We start from the raw sequence: 22,358 nt of genomic DNA, 5'->3' as shown, positions 1-22,358 counted from the left end.
TACGTTTTCTTCTGGACAGACTCTGCAACATGCAGCATGATGCAGTTCAGCTCCACCCACCTGCGACCAGCTCCTGTTGATGTGGTCGGATCTCAACCAAACTGAGACTTGAGCTGACACCACTCTGAGTGTGTCGGTGCAGGTTTTGAGTTTTGTGTTACTGCAGCAGCTGATAATTATTCACAGATATAAAGTTCAGTGCGGAGAGGCGAGAATGTCGAGAAGAGAAGACGGTGATTTCTCGGGAGCTCAATTTAAAGCTCAACGTCTCAGACTTTGAGTAAAATCAAGAAGAAATGAACTGGACAGAGAACAGGAAGGAACCTCTGCAGATGGCTAACGTTAAAGAGATAAGATGCAGAAATTCTGACTAATCAAGGCGTTGTTTCAGAACACGCCAGCGTCCTTCAGGAAAATAAGAACATAGTTGTGGTAAATATTGAATTTTTGGGCCACTGCTGGAACTATTTATATCAATAATCCTTGAAATATGCTGCACATATGTGCCAGAGAGTTTCATAACCACAATATTACTGCTCTGAGTTATTGACTGGAATAACAACCTTCTGTCTTCATTTTAAATAAGTTACACTCAGCAAAGGTTTTCTCAGAGATGTTTAGATTGTGAGTTTTACCTTTTTACCTCCACACGTTAACCTTCCAGATGAACTGTGATATGGATGCTGTGGCTGTCAGGCCGGTCGGTGATGCTGCCAGACTTCCTGTCAGAGTTCAGCAGAGAACCAGATGTTTTCAGCGTGACGTGAGAAACACCCCTCAGCTGACACACACCAGGTTGTGCTCCATGAAAGCACACGTGCACGTGTAATCGCTGTCCACAGTGTCCTCAAGTGTGCGTTTGTCTGATCTTTGCCGCCGTGTTGTATGTGAGGCGTTTTTGGTTCTGTGATAGTTGGGAAGACACGATGCAGAGCAGGCAGGCCGCTCGGGCAGACGAGGAATCCTGCGAGTTCTTATCTAACCGCCACGTTTTTATCTGCGAGCGTTAACAAAACTCGGCCTCTCCCCCGTCTCGGCATCGGCGGGGTCACCGCCTCTGTGGGAAATTAATTCAGTGTTTTCAAGGAGCTCAAAGAGCTTGAGGGGTGAAAATGATTTAATCATAATAAAAATGTGTGACTAATGATTCTCTTTGGGCTCTCTCCTCATCCACTCTCCTTTCTGAGTGTTATTTGTGTCCTTTCCTAGTGGACACTTCAGCAGGAATGCAGCTTCAGCCGGAGTTTGAACGGACGGAGGTGCAGGAAGTGTTAGATTCATTCATCCTGATTTGCCTTTTGAGAATCGAGTTTCTCTGAGATACGTGAGCTTCAACAGCCGCGGGGGAATTTTAACGTTAATGCAACCCATGCATTTATATTAAAGTGAAAACTGCTCCAAGATAACTGAAGGAAACAGTCCATGAAACACTTGGTTTTTTGTTTTAATCTCCAGCTAAAGAACAAAGCTGCCTCTGCTTTACACGAACACTTTTCACCCTTTTGGCCTGTTTTGAACTGTAACCGTTGCTTATGTCAGTTTGGAGCCTTGGATACACAAACAGAAACCCTGAAGAAGGAAACAGCCCGCTCATGAGTTTATATAAATGCAAAGATGGTAATTTAATAACAAATGATTGGTGTTGGTGGTTAAAAGCCTGCCAGGAGACATCACAGAGCAGACTGCTGCAGGTCAGAGGAGTCTCCTGTATAAAGATGTTTGAACACTGTTGCTAAATTTAACCAAACACCTACTGTTGATGGATATCAAGGTGTTTTCATGCAAAGAGTATATTTTGAACTTTGTCGTGTTTCCCTTTAAGTTACGAACGCTCTCTGACTTCAGTGCTGATGATGTACCAGTCAGCAACCTGTCATTGCTCTTTGTGTGATACAAGTTTGTTTTTTAAATTCCTACACGCAGGAAAAGAAAATGTCACGTGTCAAATTCACAAAGAAGACAATTTAAACTTCCTCCTACTTTTCTATAGAAATAATGAATTTAGTAACTTCTTCTATCTTGGTTGTTAATGCACAAATGACTCTTTTAGGAAACCTGTGGCTCCACGCTGTAGAGCAAACTGATGCCTTTAATGTGAAAAAGGCATTTCCAGAATAAGTTGGTCTAGAAAATGAACAAAATTTGCAAGAAAATAAGGAAACACGACCCCACAGGACCCCAGAAGTGCTCACCCCCCCTCCACCACCCAGTGCTTAAATTAAAAAAACATATTATTGACTGAATTATGGTGACAGTAAATCAAACTTGGGGACTCTGCAGCATTTCCTGGAGATAAGGAGCATATTTTTATAATTTGTAGTCAGATTTATGGACGTTTATTCACACTCAACATTTTAAGATGATGATATTTTTTGGAATTATAAGATGCAGTAAATCTAAAAGTATGTTTTGTTTTGTCACTGTGTCCACAGATGACTGATTTATGACTCTAAGGTTCTTTTCCTGCTTAATTTAACCCTTTTGTGAAAGTTCCCAAACTTCCCAAATTATGGGAATGTTCATCCTCTTTTTTTCTTATATGATATTAAAACAAATATTTTTGCATTTTGACCTGTTTTTCAAAAAGGAAGTGGGACATTGGACAGATAATTCAGTAAAGATGGTGATGAATGGGATATTTGGAGCACTAAAAAGCATGTGATACAGTATTTGAGCAAGCTGAGCGTGTGACTGCTCTCAGAGACCTTTGTGAATCTTCCCTGGATTCATTATAACTCGAGGAAAAGCTTTGAGCTATCGGTGCTGAAATTAAAAACAGGATTTTCTTGCATGGGCCAATAAATTAGCAATAAATCTAATGGGGGGGGGGATTTACAGCCTGAGGGCTGTTGGCCGCTGCTCTTTGGTTGCAGCTCCGTTGGACTCGGATCAAAGGTGGTTCCCCTGACGTCTGCTACACTGAACAGATGTAGTAGCTGTAAACAGACCTGACTTTCCTCTCCTACTAGGTGGTGTGTGCGTCTGTCTGAACAGATCACACACGAGCATGGATGAATGTGTGAAAAATGTTTCTGTGTTTGTATTTCTGAGTGATGGCGAGATGCAGCACTGAACAGTTCAACCTCAGAGTTACACTCAGGATGCAAACTGATGGAGGAGACGTGAAATCACCAAATATGGAGGCGAACTCTGAGATAGTTTTTTTCCATTTGACTTTTTAATGAAGCGTGAAAGCTCAGACTAACAGAGCGTCCTGCTGCGCTGCAGGCGGGGAGCAGAGCTGCACATGGCGTGATTTGATCCAACCTGCCCCACGGCTCCCTCGGGCCATTCTCTTATCGAGTGATCGAGGGCTTCCAACTCTGAGCGAGTTATTTACTGCACTAATGTGCCAAGACTGTATCCAAAACAAACTTGTATTACCTCTATTTTTAGTTTGTTTGATGAGGAAAAATTAATCACGCAGGGAGGTACGGCCCGAAACATAATACTAAAAAAATACTTCTCTAAGAAACGACTTTGATTTCAGCTCTTCTTACATTTAAAATATATGACAAAAACTGAACAATGAAAGTCTCACAGATGATTCATTCTTACTTCAACCCAAAGATTAAGTTAATAACATCTTTAAAATTACTCGGTTACAGTTTTAACTGAGCGTGTTTTTTTAGCGGTGCGTGAAAACGGAGCTCATGGAGAAACTTAAGGATACGAACCCCACTCAAGAGCCCTGCATGGATTCCTGTTACCTGTGAGCCACTGTGCCTGTAATTAGAATGATCGATTCATTACCATTAATGCAGAAAGGTAAAATATATATTTGAGCCAAATTAGAATATTAACTTTAGTTTAGTTAGTAACTTTAATGCAGTGACTCACTTGAGGAGCAGTCGCATGGAGATAAAATGTTTATTTTTTCAAAAAGGGAGCAAAATGTTTTATTAAAATTCTTCCTGAAGAAAGAAGTGAAGCAGGCGATGAAGTCGAGCTCAGATCTCTGATCTCATTGCCACCTCACATCAGCCTGATGGCTCATTTTCCAGTCGGAAAATTTCCACTCTGTCTACAGCTGATGCACATCTGCAAGCCACTTTACAACCCACCTCCGTGCAGCTCCTCCCGTTCATGCTGTATGTGATTAATCAACATCATGTCTGTGTCACTACGGGGGCCCTCTATAGCTTTCTCTGCTGATGGAAACAACGATCTTAGACGCTATCTTGGGCCACGTGGGCCATGGTGTGGGTGCCTCGTGGTCACTGAGTTCCTGGCACTGAGAGGAGGCGGCAGCGCCAGGACAGGGATCAGATGCTTTGTTTTGTTTTGTTAAGCAGGTAGCGCCCTGGGTCGCTCTCACTTCCTATAGCTGTCACCTCGTGTACATGAAGACAGATGGAAAGGTCAGAAAAAGCCACTCTGGGTTTTCCCTGTATTTATTCAGACCGCTGTCATCCTCACTGAGAGCTGCCTGCATCTAAAAACTCACTACTTCTAACTCACTTGTGGACATTGTTCTGCAGGAGATGCATGTTGCACTTTGGATTTCAGCAACTTGCTAAATGTATAAATGAGTCCAGCAGGCTAACAGAGGAAGCATGATCCTGAGCTCTGCTTTCAAACACAGGCCTGTTTTCTTTTCACTGCAGCTGAATGTAAAAAGGCTCTCTGGGAGGCAGGCTCGTCCCTCCTGTGCTAACATGTCGTGTTTGGCTGAAGCAAGCATGTGTGCAAATCACGTTGCACCGCTCGCCAAGGTCTGAGCACACACGCACACTTTTAATGAAGCAAATCCAGTTGTAATCACCTCCCTGATTGCAGGCAATCAGCGTTCATCACAGGGAACGATCAATCACACGCACACACAGCTAAGCCACACACACAGATGTCACACAGGCTCGTATTCACTCTGACGCGCTTTCACACTTACGCACCTCACAGTGAAAATAAAATACTCCAGACTTTAGACTCGGTCTCTTCTGAACTTTTCACATACAACACAAAGTATAGCAGCACTTTAAGTCTTCTCTACCATGACCAACATTAAACTCAGTAATGATGTTTCAGTAATAAGATGATGATACTGCAAGGAGTGAGTTTGCTAAACGGATGCTTTTATCTTTTTATGTAATTCATTGTGATGTTGATCAAATCCGACTGCTCAGTTCATTGTTTGGCGTCTTGACTTTTTCTTAGTCACTTGAATCTTGAATCAACTTTTTTAAAGTAAAGCCAAAACTAAGAAAATATGACATTTTTATATGTTTTACTGCGAGGAACAAATTTAACACTCCCACAGTGAGTAATCGTGCCTGTGTGCACTGTCCTGACGATAAAAGTCACTGCTGGTTAAATTGGGTAAAGAGAAAAAGATTGAATACATGTGAACCAGCTGTGCTGTTTCATGCTGGGACATACAGTCACAGTCAACTTCCACTGAATTGCAGCTTGAGAAGATTGCATAGCTGCAAAGATGGATTTGTGTTTTTTGGGTTGATGGAGGCAGATGATCCACTGAGGTGACCCCTAAAGGGAGCAGCTGTAAGAAGGAGGAGATAACTGTGCGTGTCTGAACAGGATTTTGGTGCATTGGTACAAAACACAGCTGTAAAGAACTGTGGCACAGCTGTGATGCAACAAAAGTGCGGTCCTGCATCATCAGTTTTTTAAAGGGGCTCTTTATTCGTTGTTCTTTCAGTCAGTTCTGTTACATTCAGTCATTCTTTTGGTTAGTTTTCATTTTAACTCGACTTGTACCTCCGTAGACGCATCATTGCACTGAACAGCGTGACAAACATGGTTTCACTTGTTGATGTGTGACTTACATTCGTCTTCTCGAGTCTTAATCTAACCTGAAACCAAGTGTGTAGGCAGATTTACGTCCCCGCAACATGTGCGTGCGCTCAAGGTAGCTCACACACCGATGTGCAGCACAAAGTTCAGCAATCAGCAAATGTTTGCCATTAATTCTCTGCTGTTGATTGGATGATAAAGTTAAACTATATAATTATCTGATTATAGGTTTGGATACACCTGGTACTTTTATATTAGCGATGAGGACGAAAGTGCTTTGAAGCATCTTAAATGGTTACAGTTGCACAAGTCTGTACATCTGATCTACAAATAGAATCAATGGACACAATTTGGTGTAAAAACTCATGTGTGGCCAGTGCAGAAAGGACAAATTGACACTCTGACCTGGACTCACTAATCCCGACCTCGCTGACACACACACGCCAGTACACACTCACACGTGAATGGATTACCGAACCGGCCCTTTAAGCACAGGCCCGGGGGGCCGAGAGGTCAGAGGACCCCTGCAAAGAGCCTCTGTGTGAAGTAAGTGTTTGTAAAGTTCACAGAGTTCAGTGAAAAAGGCACAGAGGAGCACAACATAACCATAAAGAGACACAAAGTGACCTTAAAGAGGTGAGGACGACTACAACACGATGGAAAACAAAAAAAGGCCGCGTGCCATCATCGTGCAGTCGTTTTATGTTCAGCGCCTGTTGTGAAACATTTCTGGATGTCATGCGTCGCTTTGTGTTCTCATCTCTCTGTAGCTTTAGTAGGTTTTAGTAGTTTGGTGTCTTTGTGGTTATTTTGTATCTTTTTGTGGTCCCTTTTTCTTTGTTGTTGCATTTTCTAGCTTCATTGTCTCTGTGATCATTTTGTTTGTCAGTTCTTGCCTCTTCTTCGTCATTTCTCAGCATTTCCTTATTTTTATTCTCTTTATTGTTATTTTATACTGGAGTCCATTTTTTAATAATCCATCCAAACTCACCCACAAACATACACATGGACTCACAATGAGTGGAATACAAAGCTTTGCTTTATAAACCTCGAAGCTGTACTTGAATCAAGATGTGTCGAGGCTGTGACCTCTCGCCGTCCAGCAGTCATGACTAATCCACATCACCTCTGGCCAATCAGAAGCACTCAGCATTACCTCCGGACTGTGATTGAAAGGAAAAGCAACATTTAGGCATTTAACTGAATTACATCCAGACTCAGTGAAACTTTGACCGGTCCAATGCACTTATGGCCACTAATGAAGACAGACAGACTGAACCCATTCTTGCTTTTCTTCCAACCATTGGAAGAGATTTTAGTGCGGACGCTTCCTTGTTTTGGTGACTGCTGACTTTAAAACGGTGCAGGTCTGTTCAAGTTATCAGGAAAACAAAAGGAAAAGTTAAAGGGGAAGAACCTGGACGTGCAGCAGTCCTGTGTGACATAAAGCTTTTGGTTTCCTCTCTTCGTTGGTATTTCATGTCATATTTTCCATCGTGCCCCCCTCGGGGGGAGTAACTTTTCTTTCATCGTGTGGTCTACTTCCCATCCCCACTTCACTTGATCGATGGGATCTCTCAGACTCGGAGCCAAATGCCGCAGCTCTGTAAAATAAGAATCTACTTGCCCTTTTCCAGCTCAGCGGCTCAGCCCCTGCTGGTATCTGTGGTGCTCTTACTGTAAAATCATTCACGGTGGTTATCGCTAGCAAAAAGTTTGAAATAATTCAATTAGAAAAAACAGCTTTATACTAATCTGAAAATTCCCCAAATTTTAAGAGAGGACAAAATCTACAGAGGCCTGTTTGCTCAGAATATGAGCTGACTTAGCGCACGGCTAACAGTCTGGGTTAGTTTGATGGTGACCCGCTCTCGGCCCCTCGAGCTTTAAACGAGTTGATGACACATTTTTGTCTGTTTCTATGACACGTTTCATGTTCTGTTCCTTTAACCTCTATAAATCTGCCCACTTCAGTTACATGTGTGAGGCCCTGAGGAGTCTCAGCGCTGTGTGAGAGTGGATTATCTGAATGAGAAACGAGCTGTGAAGATCTCATTTAGGAGCCTGAACAGATGTGGCTGTTACGTCTGATTGCACACACAACTTTGCTGTGTGTGTGTGTGTGTGTGTGTGTGTGTGTGTGTGTGTGTGTGTGTGTGTGTGTGTGTGTGTGTGTGTGTGTGTGTGTGTTCAGTCTTTACTTGTATAAAAGTCCAGTTTCCACTTTGGATGTAAAAATATCAGGATCCTGCTCAGATGGATAAAATCTGTGTTTATAGTTTTGCACTTTTCTCATAAATGAACACATTTCGTCTCAGTTTCTGTATTTTTACCTGCAGTGTGTCTAATCCACCATCGTGCATATTATCCTGAAGCATGCCAGTCTGTGACTGGTCCTATTACGAGTCACATCGAGGGTGATTTCCTGTGCAGAAGGAGAATTTTTCCGTTTTTTACCTCACAGCTGTTCCTCCAGTCTCACTCTGAGTTTTGTCAATTTCTTCATCAGACAAAGATGCAAAAATAAACTGGAGGAACAATTAATCACAGAGGAAGACCTAAAGCAAAGTCTGCGCCTTTTCTGCCTTTTTGTACTTGTAGGACTGAGGAATCACTTTCATTCATCACCCCTTTTATTGTTTTTTCAATGGGGGGCTCAGTGAAACTGCTGAAGACTAAGCGTGATTAAAGGCTGTGCAAATAAACTTGACTGCACGGCTCTAGAGTTGAGCCTTCCTCCATTCTTCAGCCCTTTGTCCTCTCTGTTTCCACGCTTGATTAGCGAGCAGAAACTCTTGTGCGTCCCGTTAACGCGATGAAAGCGGCGTGATTGTCAGAGCGGTGATTTATTTCTTTTTAAATGTCCTCTGGTGCGGCTCAAGTGTAACAAATGTGCCGTGCTGCATTCAAAGCCGCGACTCTTTTGAGCCATCGGGACGCGCAATCAGCGTGTCCGCGCACACGCCGGACTGTGCTGCGCATCCGCAGTGTGGGGTGCGCTCTGACTCGCAGGCCGGGCCTGAATGCTGTGACGGTCTTGTTGAGTTTCACGGTTAGTTTCCTTCGTTCGTTCAAGCGATTGTTTGCAGCGCAGGCAGGTCGGTGCGGCGGGAAGACGAGGAGGATTTCAAGGTTAATTAGCTGCTTTTACTCCAGTTAATATTTGCAGCGTGAGGTCACAGACTTACCCACCGTGACCCTGATTCAAATGTGACGCAGGTGTTTGAATGAATAGAGGATCAGTTATGGAGCCGCCGGCCTGAAGCACTTTCTGTCCACGTTTAAACCTGAACGTTCAAAGACGTGTTCAACATGTTGTTCTTGATGTTAAATTGTCTAACACATTATTGTTTCTATGATTTATACTTAGTGTTTTTACTTGTAACTGAATCATTTTTAATGCGTTTAAATGTGTGTAAGCACGAAGCATATAAGCTTGCATTTATTATTATAACTGCAGAGTCCTACTCTTGATGAGCCTGTAACAACAGTGGACTATAGTTGGAACTAAAAGTTGTTTTCATTGTTTTATCCTCGGATTATCTTTTGTTCACAGGGATGATGTTCGTGGATGTTTTGCCCCAGCAGCACAGAGAGTTGGTTTGTTTTGTTTTTGCTGTGAAATGACAGGAAACAGCACAAATGTATCATCATGAAATCAGTTATTAGGCGGGCAAACGGCTAAATTAAACTCCACTGAGGAGCTTAAATGTGATTTAAATCATGAAATGTTGGGAAAACACTTTTCATTACAAAACTTGCACTATGAAGTTTCAGACTGCATTAGGATTATTGAATTATTTGTCATTTCTCTGTAGACGTGTTGCATGCTGGTGTGAACCTGAGTCCCCTTCGATCCAGTTTCACTCGCAGCTGTGGAAGTTTCAGGCTGACACACTTTACAGAGCAAACAGAGCCGAGAGGGTTTCAGGGTTGATTTGACCTGCTTGCTCAGGTCGTTTTCTGCCTGCTTTAGCAGCGACTCCCCAGAGACGAGCGCAGCGGCAGCCTGCAGCCTGCAGCCTGACTGATGACCTGATGCTGCCGTGTGTCAGTGATGGCGAACGATTAGGAGAGATGTATTCAATAAAACATAGTTTATTCAAGTAGCAATGCAAACTATATAACACTAATAAAATAAATCCATTCACAGTTTAATGGAGTTAAAATGCAGTTTTTCTGAGCATTATGGAAATCTCCAAACAGTTCACGCAGCTCTGGGTGAGACGATGAACTTCAAAGTGAAAGGTTTTCACTGTTTTCACTCGATTATTGATGAAGTTAAAGACGCATCAAATGTTTTCAGTTAATGTGGCTTATTATTACTCACTCACACGTTTTATGTTAACTCAGCCTTCTTGATGATCTCTTGCAGGATCTGCATTATTTTTGCTTTGCAAAATTTTAATAGGAGGCGTTTGAAGCTCATTTTGCAGACGTCTGTGTTGTTGTTGTCATTTCAGTTGAAGGATGTGTGAATTATGGTGCATTATAATTAAAGGCAGTGAAATTAAAAAACACTTATGGCTGGTGAGAGCTGACGCTGAGTAAAGGCGCGTTTGATTGAACAGCCTCTCTCCTCCGTCTGTGTCAGATGTGAGGAACGGTTCAGCTGTCTTCTGGGAGGAGGGGGTCAGCGGTGGGTACCAGGCCCTGCTGTTAGACGAGGATAAAGGCTGGCTGCTGGTCGGAGGGAAAGACCACATCTACCTGCTGAAGTCTGACAGCTTGGATCAGCCCTCGCAGAAGGTAAAGACACAAAGATTCATTGTTGCTGTATCTTAGTTGCACATGTTCACCAACAGCCTGCACATGCTGATCTGGAGAGATTTCACTGTAATCGCTTCCTCTGGCACAGAAAGCAGCCACAGCTCTGGAGCCCAAATGATTATTTGATCTGGCAGGAAATCAGTCGGTAACATTCGTAGTCGTTCGAGCTGCTTTGTTGCCAGCGTTGCTGATTGATGCTCGTTTCTTTCAGATCTACTGGCCGGCTGCCAGAGAGCACGTGGAGCACTGCAGGCTGGCTGGCAAAAGCCTGGAGGTAACACACTGAGCATATTTTAGTATGTGCACAGTTTGTGTGCATTTAGTTTTATTACACAAACAAACTCTAATCACAGTTTACCTGTACAGTAATAAATATCAGTTACTCTGGAGTTTTTGTTATCAGTGTTACAACGACTGGAATAAGTGAAGAATTACATTAGACATGATCCTGTTTTTGTCTTTTTGCAGACTGAATGTGCCAACTTTGTGCGGCTGCTGCAGCCTTTCAATAAGACCCACGTTTATGCTTGTGGTACCGGCGCTTTCCATCCACAGTGCACTTACCTGCACCTCGGACACAACACAGAGGTACCAGTTCATTCAGTCGTTCATTTAGTTCAAATAAATATGAAGTCACAAAGCCAAAGTGGAGCAGAGGGTTGGCTGTAATGGCATTCAAGACTTTAAAAATCTGATATTTCTGACGGTGGAGATCCCATCGACCAGTCAGGGTCTCACTCCTACCTCGTCACTAAGGACACTTTGGGGTCACATTTAAACTCTGTGGATCATTTTTTAGCTTGCATGTTGTAAATGAGCTTATTTTACCCCAAACCACGAGCTAAACATAACCAGTGTTTTTGTGGTGTCTGAACTAAAGTGACAGAAAGAAGGAGGAGAAAACCAAAACATGAACCTCAGTGTTTTGGCTCATGCTACAGCCCTCTGAGGCTGGAACTGTACCAGGAACAAGTGGTTCCTATTAAACTGAAGAAATAGTTAGTGCATTGTACTGTAGTGACTTGTTGACAGTCTGCATAGTCACAGAAAATTGGCAGACATGTGCCTCATGTACTCCAGTCCCCCCCAAGTGGACCCTTGTATACTTGTGGTCTGCTATCTTCAGCCAACGTTACCTGACACAATGTGATGGCAGTGTGAGGAAATGAAGGACAAAATAGTTATAAAACAATCATGAATGGAAACAGAAGAACTGCAAAGTGATAAAAACAACAAAGAAGAGACGAGAGAAATCCCAAGGGGAACACACAAGATAATCCACAGTGGGTTTTCACAGAGAAAACCATGTGGGGCCACAGAAATGTTGCACTTTTGGGCCCTCTGTTACACCACTGGGCTCCTATGGAGGTTTTCACCAGGCAGTCCACAGTGGCCACGCCCATAGAAAAGTCATACAGGTGTCCCAAAGGGTAAAAGTGCTGCACACCCATTTGGGATAAATGTGGGTTTTCCCTTCCCCCATAAACCCACAGTTCACCCACACGCACCCACAGTGGGCCCAGATGTGCATGTTTGCTGGCCCGTTATTTGTAATAAGGAAGGTTACTGCTGCGGAGAAGATGAAACCACAGAGCATGTTTTAAACCTCAGTAACATGGAAGGGGGGTTGAGTGGGCCCCCAGTAGTTCGGCCCACACCTGCTGTAGAGCGTGGTCCAATGGTCCCAACTGTAGGACCCTCCCTGCATGAGTGGGCTGCCCCGCATGGGACCCCATTGGACTTTAGGGGGCCCATAGCTTTATGTTCAGTGGCCACCTCAACCTCAAAAAACAGGTTAAAAGATACGTTTGGTCTAAAATGTGGATTTTTTCCTACACAGTCTGTGTTTGCAGCAAAAGGCCTGAACCAGAGCAGTACTGTTGACTGATAGGTTTCTGTTTGGAAATATGCTGCCCTGCTGAAGGGCTGTTTGCACGCCTGTGTTGAAGGACTCATTGTTTCGTAATCCATCCGCCATATTCAGACTTCTAAAACACTAATATTAATCATCATCCTTGTTGGCAGTCCTCTAAAATCAGTCAGCCTCTCTAAAGAGCTTCTGTTCTGTAATGAAGTGAAGTGAAGGCAGCTTCATCTTTGCCCTTCTGTTTATCCATCATTCTGTGTTTGTGTGGTCTCCTCTGTCCTCTCTCCTGCAGGAGCCGTTGTTCACGCTGTCTCACACGGTCGAGTCAGGCAGAGGAAAATGTCCCTTCAGTCCCAAAGAGCCCTTCGCTGCTAGACTGACCGGTAGGTCCCGTCCACCCACGCGCACCCGAAGGTCTGGCCTGAAAGAGTGGCCATATTGAATCATCATCTGTCATTCTCTAAAAGCCGTGTTCACATTCTGGTGACAGCGGCGCTCTGCGGCGTACAATCCCACCACTGTGTGACTCCTCGCTGCAGAGTGTCCGCTCAGCCGCGGCGTGTGTGGTCCGCATGAGTTATTCCACGCGCTGACGTCAGCCGCTGCCCCCCATGACATAGAGGACATAAAACACATCGGCCATATTTGGATCACTTAGACAAAGAGAGAGCTCCATAGAAGAAGCCGTAAGTTTTTATAACTGACGGTTGGGTCTGTGCTGACAGCTGAGGAATGAGGGTTTACCAGCGATGGAAGCACGATGTCTTTCCAGCACAACTAATGTTTAGGGGAGGCTGTGACTCAGGAGTCAGAGTCGGTTGGCTACTAATCTGACCCCTACTGGTTTTGTGCCCCCAGAAAAGTGTTTGCATGATAGCAAGAAAGCAGAAAAGGTTCAGTAAAGCGTTGCAAACCTGGTTTGTAAATATATTGTCAGTAATATTGCCAGTTGCACTGATTAACTCCGCCTACCAGGAACCTGCAAGGCAGCGCACAGGGACAGAAACCCAGCAGGCCCTGGCCGAGGCGCCTCTGCGTGGGGAGTTGTGAGTGTTTGTTTGGAATTCAGTCATTTTAATGTTAAAATAACTGAGCAATAAACACAACGTGATGCTTATTAAACAGCTTAGTCATGTTGTGAGGTGAAAGACCTTCATGTGAGCGCCCTCAGTCATTGGACAAGCCTAAGAAATCAAGATAAGGACATCAGACACGCTCTAAATCTGTTTGTTTAGTTGATAGAGTTGAAAAATGTGTTGATTTGGTGACTGATGAAAATCACTAAACTCTAGTAAGACTAGTAGAGCCTTTGCAGTGACAACATCCTGATCTTAAATGTGTCCTTCCTACATGAGCTGGAGGATCTGTGCACGCCGTCACATGTTTTTCGGATGTTTACGGTCTGAGCTGTTTATTAGAAAAAGCTGCTTAATGAGTAAAAGCTGTGTACGCTGAGCGGACTGCATGTGCTGTACCTGGACGTGTCTGAGTGCCGCGGGAGGTTAAATTACATGCAAACATGTAGTTAAAACAAGGAGTCAACACTGAAGTTATGGAGGTGCAATTAAGAGGACCAGACTGTTTTTATTTTTCACATGAAGGTACCCAGGGAGAGACGGCCAGTGTTTCAGTTAATGTTCAGCGCCTTAAAACCACAAAACAAACACTGAGGACCAATTAAGTGATTTTTTTAAAACCTTATTAAGACTTTTTTTTCAGGAAATGATGTCAGAAATATTTTGCTTCATTGTTTTCTTACAGATGAATGTTTTCATGAATCAGCTTTCAGATATTTGCTGTTCTGCTCTGGGCCTGCAGAGAATGCCGGGCCTTCAGTCGAAGGCGGAGCTATAAAACAGACGCCCTGTGTACTGGTCAACTCCTGAATGTAGGAAAATGTGTTTCACGCAAATTTGTTGTTCTTGTTCAGGCAGTCGTTCCTTTTCTTTCTCCCTAGACGGGGATCTGTACGCGGGTACCTCGGTCGATTTCATGGGAGCCAACGCTGCGATCTTCAGGACCTCCATCCAGGGCAGCAGCCAGCATTACATCCGCACTGAAGCCTACGATCACAACTGGCTCAACGGTAAGAAGCTCCGTTTGTTTTGTTCTCCGTTCGACACACCAGATAAACTTCTGCAACACATGGAAACACTTACCGGTTAATGGTCCCCTGGACAACGTTTGCTACCGTATATGAACCAAGCGCCCAATAAGTCCTGCAGAAGTAAAAAGTTATGTGCAAAAATTAAATGTTGAATGCAACAGTGTGGCAATAGATTTAAACCCTAGTATGAAACCAGAGGTAGACACACGGTTCCACCAAATCTTTTTAAAGAATGGATGCAGAGTGCACACCGCTCACATTTTCTTAGACAAACCGAACCACTGATATCAGTAAGGATGAAAGAAAACAGCTTTTAGGGCCTCTGAAGGGTGCAGACATCCACTTTGCCTGGTCGGAAATACAGCTTTGCATCCATCATCCTGGGGAGCTGCTCTCACTAAAGGTACTTTTAACTAATCAGGAGACCATTACTTAGTCTGTGGTTGTCATACATGAGCATTAATGTCCCTGCTGTGAGAGCCGAGACGATGAATTATTCTAAAGGTTTTAGGACTCCTGAGCTTTGAGCCTGTTTGGTTCTTTTTTTGTTTCATTCTTTTTCTCATTTTGTGTGTGTGTGTGTGTGTGTGTGTGTGTGTGTGTGTGTGTGTGTGTGTGTGTGTGTGTGTGTGTGTGTGTGGTTTTAGTGTCAGGGTTACAATTAGGTTATTGTTAGGGTTATTTTTGATGGTTAGGGTTATGGGCTACGGAATGCATCATGTCGGGCGATCGTGGCTCAAGAGTTGGGCGTTCGCCTTGCAATCGGAAGGTTGCCGGTTCGAGCCCCGGCTTGGACAGTCTCGGTCGTTGTGTCCTTGGGCAAGACACTTCACCCGTTGCCTACTGGTGGTGGTCAGAGGGCCCGGTGGCGCCAGTGTCCGGCAGCCTCGCCTCTGTCAGTGCGCCCCAGGGTGGCTGTGGCTACAATGTAGCTGCCATCACCAGTGTGTGAATGTGTGGATGACTGGATATGTAAAGAGCTTTGGGGTCCTTAGGGACTAGTAAAGCGCTATATAAATACAGGCCATTTACCATGTCAATGGGATGTCCTCACTAAGATATCAAAACGAGAATGGGTGTGTGTGTGTAGGTGAGACACACACAGCCTGGACTTAGTATTAAACTAGACAACTAATAAAACCAAGCTGCTCTCCGATGCATCCATCGGAGTGAGTGGTAGATAGAAAGCACTTATGCATAGAAGGCTAAAAAACAAGAAAACTGTGAAAATTGTTAATAATTAATTTTTGAAATTGATAATAATATACTTGGATAAGGTACATAAGACATAAAACAAAATGCAGTAGCAGAAAGAAAAACAAATTAAAAGAAACGAAAGACAGACGTTTTCTGCCAGTTTAAGCTGGTGATAGCTCCTCCTCCATCTCTATAACTCCTTCACTTGTTATACCTGTAATTTACAAATAATCTATAGAAACAGAGAGAAGCTCACAGAGTCAAATGTGTACCGTCTCCCTCTCAGAGCCAGATTTTGTGGGCTCCTTCTCCATCCCTGACACGCGCAGCCCGGACGATGATAAAGTCTACTTCTTCTTCAAGGAGAGGGCGGTGGAGGCCGGGCAGTGGGACAAGAGGGTGTACAGCCGCGTGGCCCGAGTCTGCAAGGTAACGACGAGCAGCCTCGACGTGATTAAGGAATCCGTGACGGGGATCAGGGTCCTCTGTTCTGCTGTCCCGCATCACTGTTATAACTGTTAACAGGCTTTCTGACACCTGTTTTGCTCCATGTGTGATTTATCTTTAGTTTTCTCAGTTAAATATAAACAGTTAAAAAGCTAAGCCCGTCTGAGACACAGATATTCAGTTTATTACCATAAGAACTAAAGAAAATCAGTTTTCATATTTAAAACACGTCTGGGTAATAAATTAAGTAAAAAGCACCAAAACAAGTAAATACATCTAAAGCTTTTTTAGTTTCAGAGCTTTAAATGAAGGAATTAAGGTTTGTGTTCTTGAACTGAACAGAAATGCAGATCTGTGGAGACGGACGAAGGTTGTAGACGATGTCTCCTTTTTATGTTTCCTTCCCTTCCTCCCTCACTGTACTGCTCCTTTAAATCTAACCGTCATCCTTCCCTCTCTCATCTCTTCCTCAATCCAGAACGATCTCGGCGGGAGGAGGAGTCTCATCAACCGCTGGACCACCTTCCTCAAAGCCCGGCTGGTCTGTTCTGTCCCCGGTCCGTCTGGAGTCGACACGCAGTTTGATGAGCTTGGTAAAAAACTCCTCCTCTTCCTCCTTTTCCTTCCTCTCTGGATGTTTTCTTACGTGACCTCTCCTGAATAATCTTAGCACAGTACGCCTCGCCTGTGCTCTCGCCTTATCGTCCCAACTTTAAAACGCTGACGCTGTTATATTTGTCTCCTCCTTTCCTTCCACACACTGTCCTGTCTTGTCTTTAGGAGGCCTGAGGTTACAAAGGTTCATCCAAACTGTCACATCAGCCACTGATTAAAACTTTATTGGTATAAATTTGTGCAACTGTGAATGATTTACAGGTGAAGTGAGGCTAACGAGGCAAATCTAAACTTCTTCCAGTCTTCCTCCCTCAGTATGAATAACATGGTTTTACTGCTGCACATTGTTCATGATTCTGAGTTTAAAAGCAGCCTCTGTGTTTCCTTAGAGGACGTCTTTGTCCTGGAGACCAAGGACCCTCAGAACCCGACCATCTATGGAGTCTTCAGCACGTCCAGGTGAGGGCGCGTTCAGCCGTGCAGTCACTTACAGGTATCATGAGCTGCTTAAACTTTTACGTTTCTCAAGAAATCCTTTTAAAATGCACGATTTTAAAGATCTTTAAAAGTCACGTGATTATTATGTGGTGCCAGGCCGTGTCACTCTGTCCTCAGTGGTGCTCATGAGCCCGCCGCTGCACGTGTTCATGACCGAACTTCTGATTCAAGGAGAACTTTATTGACATTTAGGCTTTGAAAACTGAAGGAAACAGTTTTCAAGGGAAGAGGGAGGGCGTCCTCTTCCTGTATGTGCACGCCCACTGCCAGGCTGACACGTGCACACTCAGGGGTGCAAAGAGCAGAGGTCAGATGTGGGAGGTGTCCAGGGTCAAAGGTGAAGAGGCCCAGCTGGTTGTGTTTTTGTAACCAATGTATGAAAGCACTCCACCTTTTTTCCCCTCGTGTCCTTCCTTTCCTGCTTCCTTCTTTCTCCTTCCTCTTTTATTCTTCCTTCCTTCCTGGTCTGTTTTGGCGTTCTTCTTTCCTCCGCTTCCCCTAACCTCCCAAACTCCGTCTTTCTACCACAGCCGTCACCAACACCTCCTTTTTCTTCCACAGCTCCATATTTCGTGGTTCAGCAGTGTGTGTGTTCTCCATGGCGTCCATTCGAACTGCTTTCAACGGACCATTTGCCCATAAAGAAGGTCCCGACTATCGCTGGGTCGAGTACAAGGGTCACATCCCCTACCCAAGACCTGGCACCGTGAGTACGCCCGCACCAAAAGCCCCCAAAACAAACCACTGTAGCATGAAACATTTTAATATACTACAACACGAAGCTTTGTTATATAAGCAGTGTAAAAATAAAGAGAAATCCCCGAACCTCCCTGCACTGTCGTCTAGTTTTGTGTCAGCCACATAACAGCTTCCTGAAATAAAGCTGAAGTATGCTAACAGATGGGATTAAAGATACGAAACAGAGGACCGCTTCACTGCTGGGAGGTTTGCACAGCACCTGTAAATCATATCTTTGCATACATGTACACAGTTCATGTGTTTGCATTATTATCCATCATAAACTCCCGTCATGGAGGAATGTGATCCCCCCTTAAAGTCATCCCCAAATGCACAGACAGTCTTAAATCTTCAGCCAGAAGAAGAAGAAGGGCTGCAACATCACAGCTCCTCAGCAGGCTGCTCCCAGCATTGGACAGCCTCTGTCCACAGTGCAGAGCAGCACACAGCTAAGAGTCACATCTTTGCACAGTTCTCTTATTACAAAAACGTAGAGTGTATGAATGTGCAGTAAATATACAGGTATCCCCACATGAACTCCAACTTATACAGAATAAAGTTTTATTATAAAGTCCTGGTTCTTTAGAGCAAACATCTGTCTGCAGTCTGGATGGTTTTTACGTCACATTTTTATTCTTTTAGGCACTGATTTGAGGCCAGTTTAAAGTAAAATTAATGGTTTGAGATGGTGAAATAAATAAATGACTGTCTTCACAGCACTGTGTCTGAAAACACTGCAGTATAACCTTCAGCATCTCTCGAGTATTTGTGGTGAAACGGCCCTTTAAGCACGGGGTAAGGTTTTGGTCAGGCTGTCACTTTAATGTTCAAAAGCTGCTCCTTTTAAAGCCTCGTCGCCCATAAATCTCTGCTAATATAGTGGCGACAGGACGGTATTTATGTTTGTGTGAATAACTAAGACTCTCCTGTGAGATCAGACTCCAAACACACACAACACCGCTAATGAAAACAAGCTGATGGCGCTGCGAGAGGAAAACCTCTGGTGATTTAACACCTGAGCTGTGAAGTCCTCTGGGAAACTTCAACCTGTCAGGAGGTGCTGGGGTTTTAGTGTGTGTCAGGTGCTATTTCATTCTCCCTGCTGGGGGACTCGGAGCTCTGCAGAGTGGTGCTGAATCATGTGGCTGATTGCAGAAGAGGTGAGTCGCATCAGAGCTGCAGGGGAGAAGTTTGAAGTAGCAGGATGATTAATAGCAATATGAAAACGTCAGCGCGATGCTGTGATTCTAATCCCCCGATCACTGACTCACTGTCTCGTTGACTTCAGCTTTTTCACTGTGCCCGACTCCTGTTTTCTCCTTTTTACAATCCTGTCTTCGGCATTTCGATCCCTTCTGTAATTCCTTTTCTTTCCTCGCCTCCTCACTTTTTCTTCAAACCACCAGAGTTGGCTCTAGACTGCTGGAGGTAGCCATCATGAAATCACCCACTAGTTTGTGAAATGTTTTAAAGCCTGGTCTGTACCATTTTTGTAGCACGTTTATTAGCTGGAACCAGCATCTGTAAACTGTGTAGGCTCAAATATCTGTTAGGCACCGACCAGAACTGGAGCACAAACAAAAATACACCAGCTGCACAAATACAAACAGATATATGACCGATATAAATGACCATCATTATGGATGGATGCTCCCTCTGACTAGGTAAAGTTATACTTACTCCACACTGAATGGTAAAGTCCGGTTAAAGTCCAAGCTGATGCACAAGCTCAGCTTCCAGAATTGTGACTCTGTTTGGTAAAAAATGCTCAACCAAATCTTTGACTTTGTTATTCTAGAAATAAAAACTCTTTAAATCCATGTAAACAATGATAAAAAGCACGACCTGTGTAGTAACGTTGAATAGAAAATCTTCTCACTACATGTTTCTTTCTGTCTGCTGCATTTACCAGACAAACATGAACCTTATGTTGTCCACTGCTCCCTCACTCAGTCGTTCGTCTTCCCCGCTGATGGTTTGTTCCTGTATTCCTCCCTCTGGTCCTCCAGTGTCCCAGCGAGACCTACGATGCTCTCCACAAATCCACCAAGGACTTCCCAGATGAGGTGGTGAGCTTCATGCGGCAGCATCAGCTGATGTGGGAGCCCGTCCTGCCTCTGGGCGGCCGGCCCATCTTAACCCGCGTCAACTCGGCCTACACGTTAAAGAAGGTTGTCGTGGACAGGGTGGACGCCGAGGACGGACCGTACGACGTCTTACACCTGGGCACAGGTGAGGAGGACGAGGGGAAGGAGAAAAGGGGAGGGAAGAAGATGAAAAGTATCGAGACTGTGGTGGAAAACAGACTCTGAGTGCAGCTGGGACTGAAATCTCATCAGTTTGTTACCAGACAGATCAGTTGAGCTGATTCAGAGTGCGATGGAAAGTGTGTAAACGAAGCAAAGAGAGTTTAGAAGTTTACAGAGTTACAAGGAGGCAAACTGGTGATGTTTTCTCTGCAACGCAAAAAGGTGTTTTGTGGGTTTTACACTGAGAACAGAGCAAAACTTAATGTTGAGATAAAAGGTGAAAAGACCGTTTTGACTGTAAAATGATAAAAGAAGAGGCAGGATTGACAAATATCGAGCTATGAGTTGTCTTTTTTGGCTGGATCTTCACCAAAGGAGGTTGTGGTGTTCTTATGGATGCACTAAATTCCAGTTTAATAGTGACATGTGATTTTTAGTAATAGCTGGAAATCTTTGAAACACAGAAGGGATTTCTAACACGTCCCGTTTCTAACGTGTTCTTTCAACCTTCTTTAACACATTTCCCTGATTTTAAATTTCCATATTTTGTAACTTTTAAACCCATGAATCATGAATAATTCTTCCTCCGTGTTTGAGCCAGAACATCTGCAGACTCTGGAAACATCAGCTTAGCTGGGACACGACTGACAGAACAGCAGAACGTTCAGATTCGGTTCCCGGTGAAACTTTGGACGCTCGGCTGTGAGATTTAAACCCGTCGGTAAAATAAGGTCAGCTGAGGCGGGGCCGAGCGAGCGGGCCTTTGAACTTGAGCGTGTGATTGGACCGTCTTTTAGAGCGGCGTACTGTGGCTCGCCTGTTGTGTGTAAACACGTTTTCATTCATTATCTGTAAGGCGGTGAAAAATGGCGAGCTTTTATTGTGACGGGGTGAATGATTTCCTGAGTGTGTTGGGCCTTTGTTCATTAATCTGCACACAGGTGCGTTTGCTTCTTTGTGTGTGTGTGTGTGTGTGTGCGTGTGTGTGTGTGTGTGTGTGTGTGTGTGTGTGTGTGTGCACGCATGATTAATGGCAGCGGTTATTTAAGTGCTGGCGACAGCTCGGGGGGCCAGAGGTGCTGCGACTGCTCCATACATCTCTGCTGAGTGGATTCCTCTCCACCACCTCATCCCCCCGTTAGCTCCACATTCACCTGCCTGATAAATGCTCCTTCTAATCTTTCACCTAATACCACCAGGAGGAATATTTCTACGTGCTTTCTGAGTGACAGATGACTTTTTTTATTGGTTTGTTATATCCCATTTTAAAAATATCCTACTCTTTAATCACACGCCTGCATCACACCGTTTAGTTTAGGATTGAAATACAGCTTTGAGAAGTCTACAGGTCGCTGCGGCCGAGTACTCGTTTGGATTGTGGCTTCTAGTTTATCTATTCAAAGGTATTAAAGTGAACGCAGCTCTGTGCGCTGAAAGCTTACAGAAGCTTCTTTTATATCCAGTCCGGTTAAGTTCAGATTTAGCTCATCAGTCTGCTAATGGGCAGTAAATAGTGCAGATGTGTTTCATTTCTGCTGTCAAGAAAACATGACGTGGTCTGTCATTCAGCACTTTCTGCTCTGCTTCAGGTCACAAAACTATTTTTTCATCCTGAGTTGCAAATCTTAACAAACAGCTCACAGATACGCCGATAGATGCTTAAGTTCGTTTAAATCGAACACTGTAACTTTAAGCTGCTCTGTCCTGTAGCTTTTCACAGACCCTGCTGTGATTGGATGAATAGTGCAAGGGTTTAGAAAAGGTTTAAACTGTACTGTGATAGGACCCCACTGTTACAACGAGACAGTGTGCAGATATTCCACAATCAGCTGGAGGTGCTGTTATTGGAGAATGGAAGCATTTAAGAAACGTCGTAACTCGTCCACGATGGCAGAGCGAGGTCACCAAGGTCACCACTCCAGACATCCTCTGAATTAACATCAGCATAAAAGCTGTGCACCGGGAGCTTCGTGGCATGGCTTCATTATGTTCATACCATCTGTCACTCGGACGGACTATCAGCGCTCTTATCCGCCTGCTCCTGTATTCTGATAAACACCGAGGCTGACACGATGACGCCGCGGACACCTGCACATTCTCCCTATCGCCTTATCTGTGC

General features: G+C 44.2%; 1 protein-coding gene across 4 annotated transcripts in view; it reads left to right on the top strand.

Moving 5' to 3' along the window:
- si:dkey-49n23.1 (semaphorin-3D) overlaps positions 1–22,358 on the top strand; it is a 100,259-nt gene that overhangs the window by 67,260 nt on the left and 10,641 nt on the right. For all 4 annotated transcript variants that reach the window (XM_040002406.1, XM_040002404.1, XM_040002402.1 and 1 more), the window contains 10 exons: positions 10,346–10,500; positions 10,733–10,795; positions 10,990–11,109; positions 12,681–12,771; positions 14,346–14,474; positions 15,979–16,121; positions 16,618–16,732; positions 17,144–17,213; positions 17,814–17,958; positions 20,000–20,222. In XM_040002406.1, the coding sequence (XP_039858340.1) occupies positions 10,346–10,500; positions 10,733–10,795; positions 10,990–11,109; positions 12,681–12,771; positions 14,346–14,474; positions 15,979–16,121; positions 16,618–16,732; positions 17,144–17,213; positions 17,814–17,958; positions 20,000–20,222 (1,254 nt within the window). The remainder of the gene's footprint in view (positions 1–10,345; positions 10,501–10,732; positions 10,796–10,989; positions 11,110–12,680; positions 12,772–14,345; positions 14,475–15,978; positions 16,122–16,617; positions 16,733–17,143; positions 17,214–17,813; positions 17,959–19,999; positions 20,223–22,358) is intronic.

Source organism: Simochromis diagramma, unplaced genomic scaffold, assembly GCF_900408965.1.
Source record: "Simochromis diagramma unplaced genomic scaffold, fSimDia1.1 OVJJ01000438.1, whole genome shotgun sequence".
Classification (NCBI taxonomy): domain Eukaryota; kingdom Metazoa; phylum Chordata; class Actinopteri; order Cichliformes; family Cichlidae; genus Simochromis; species Simochromis diagramma.
Note: the sequence above shows the minus strand (reverse complement) of the source record. Positions and strands in the feature narration are given on the sequence as shown.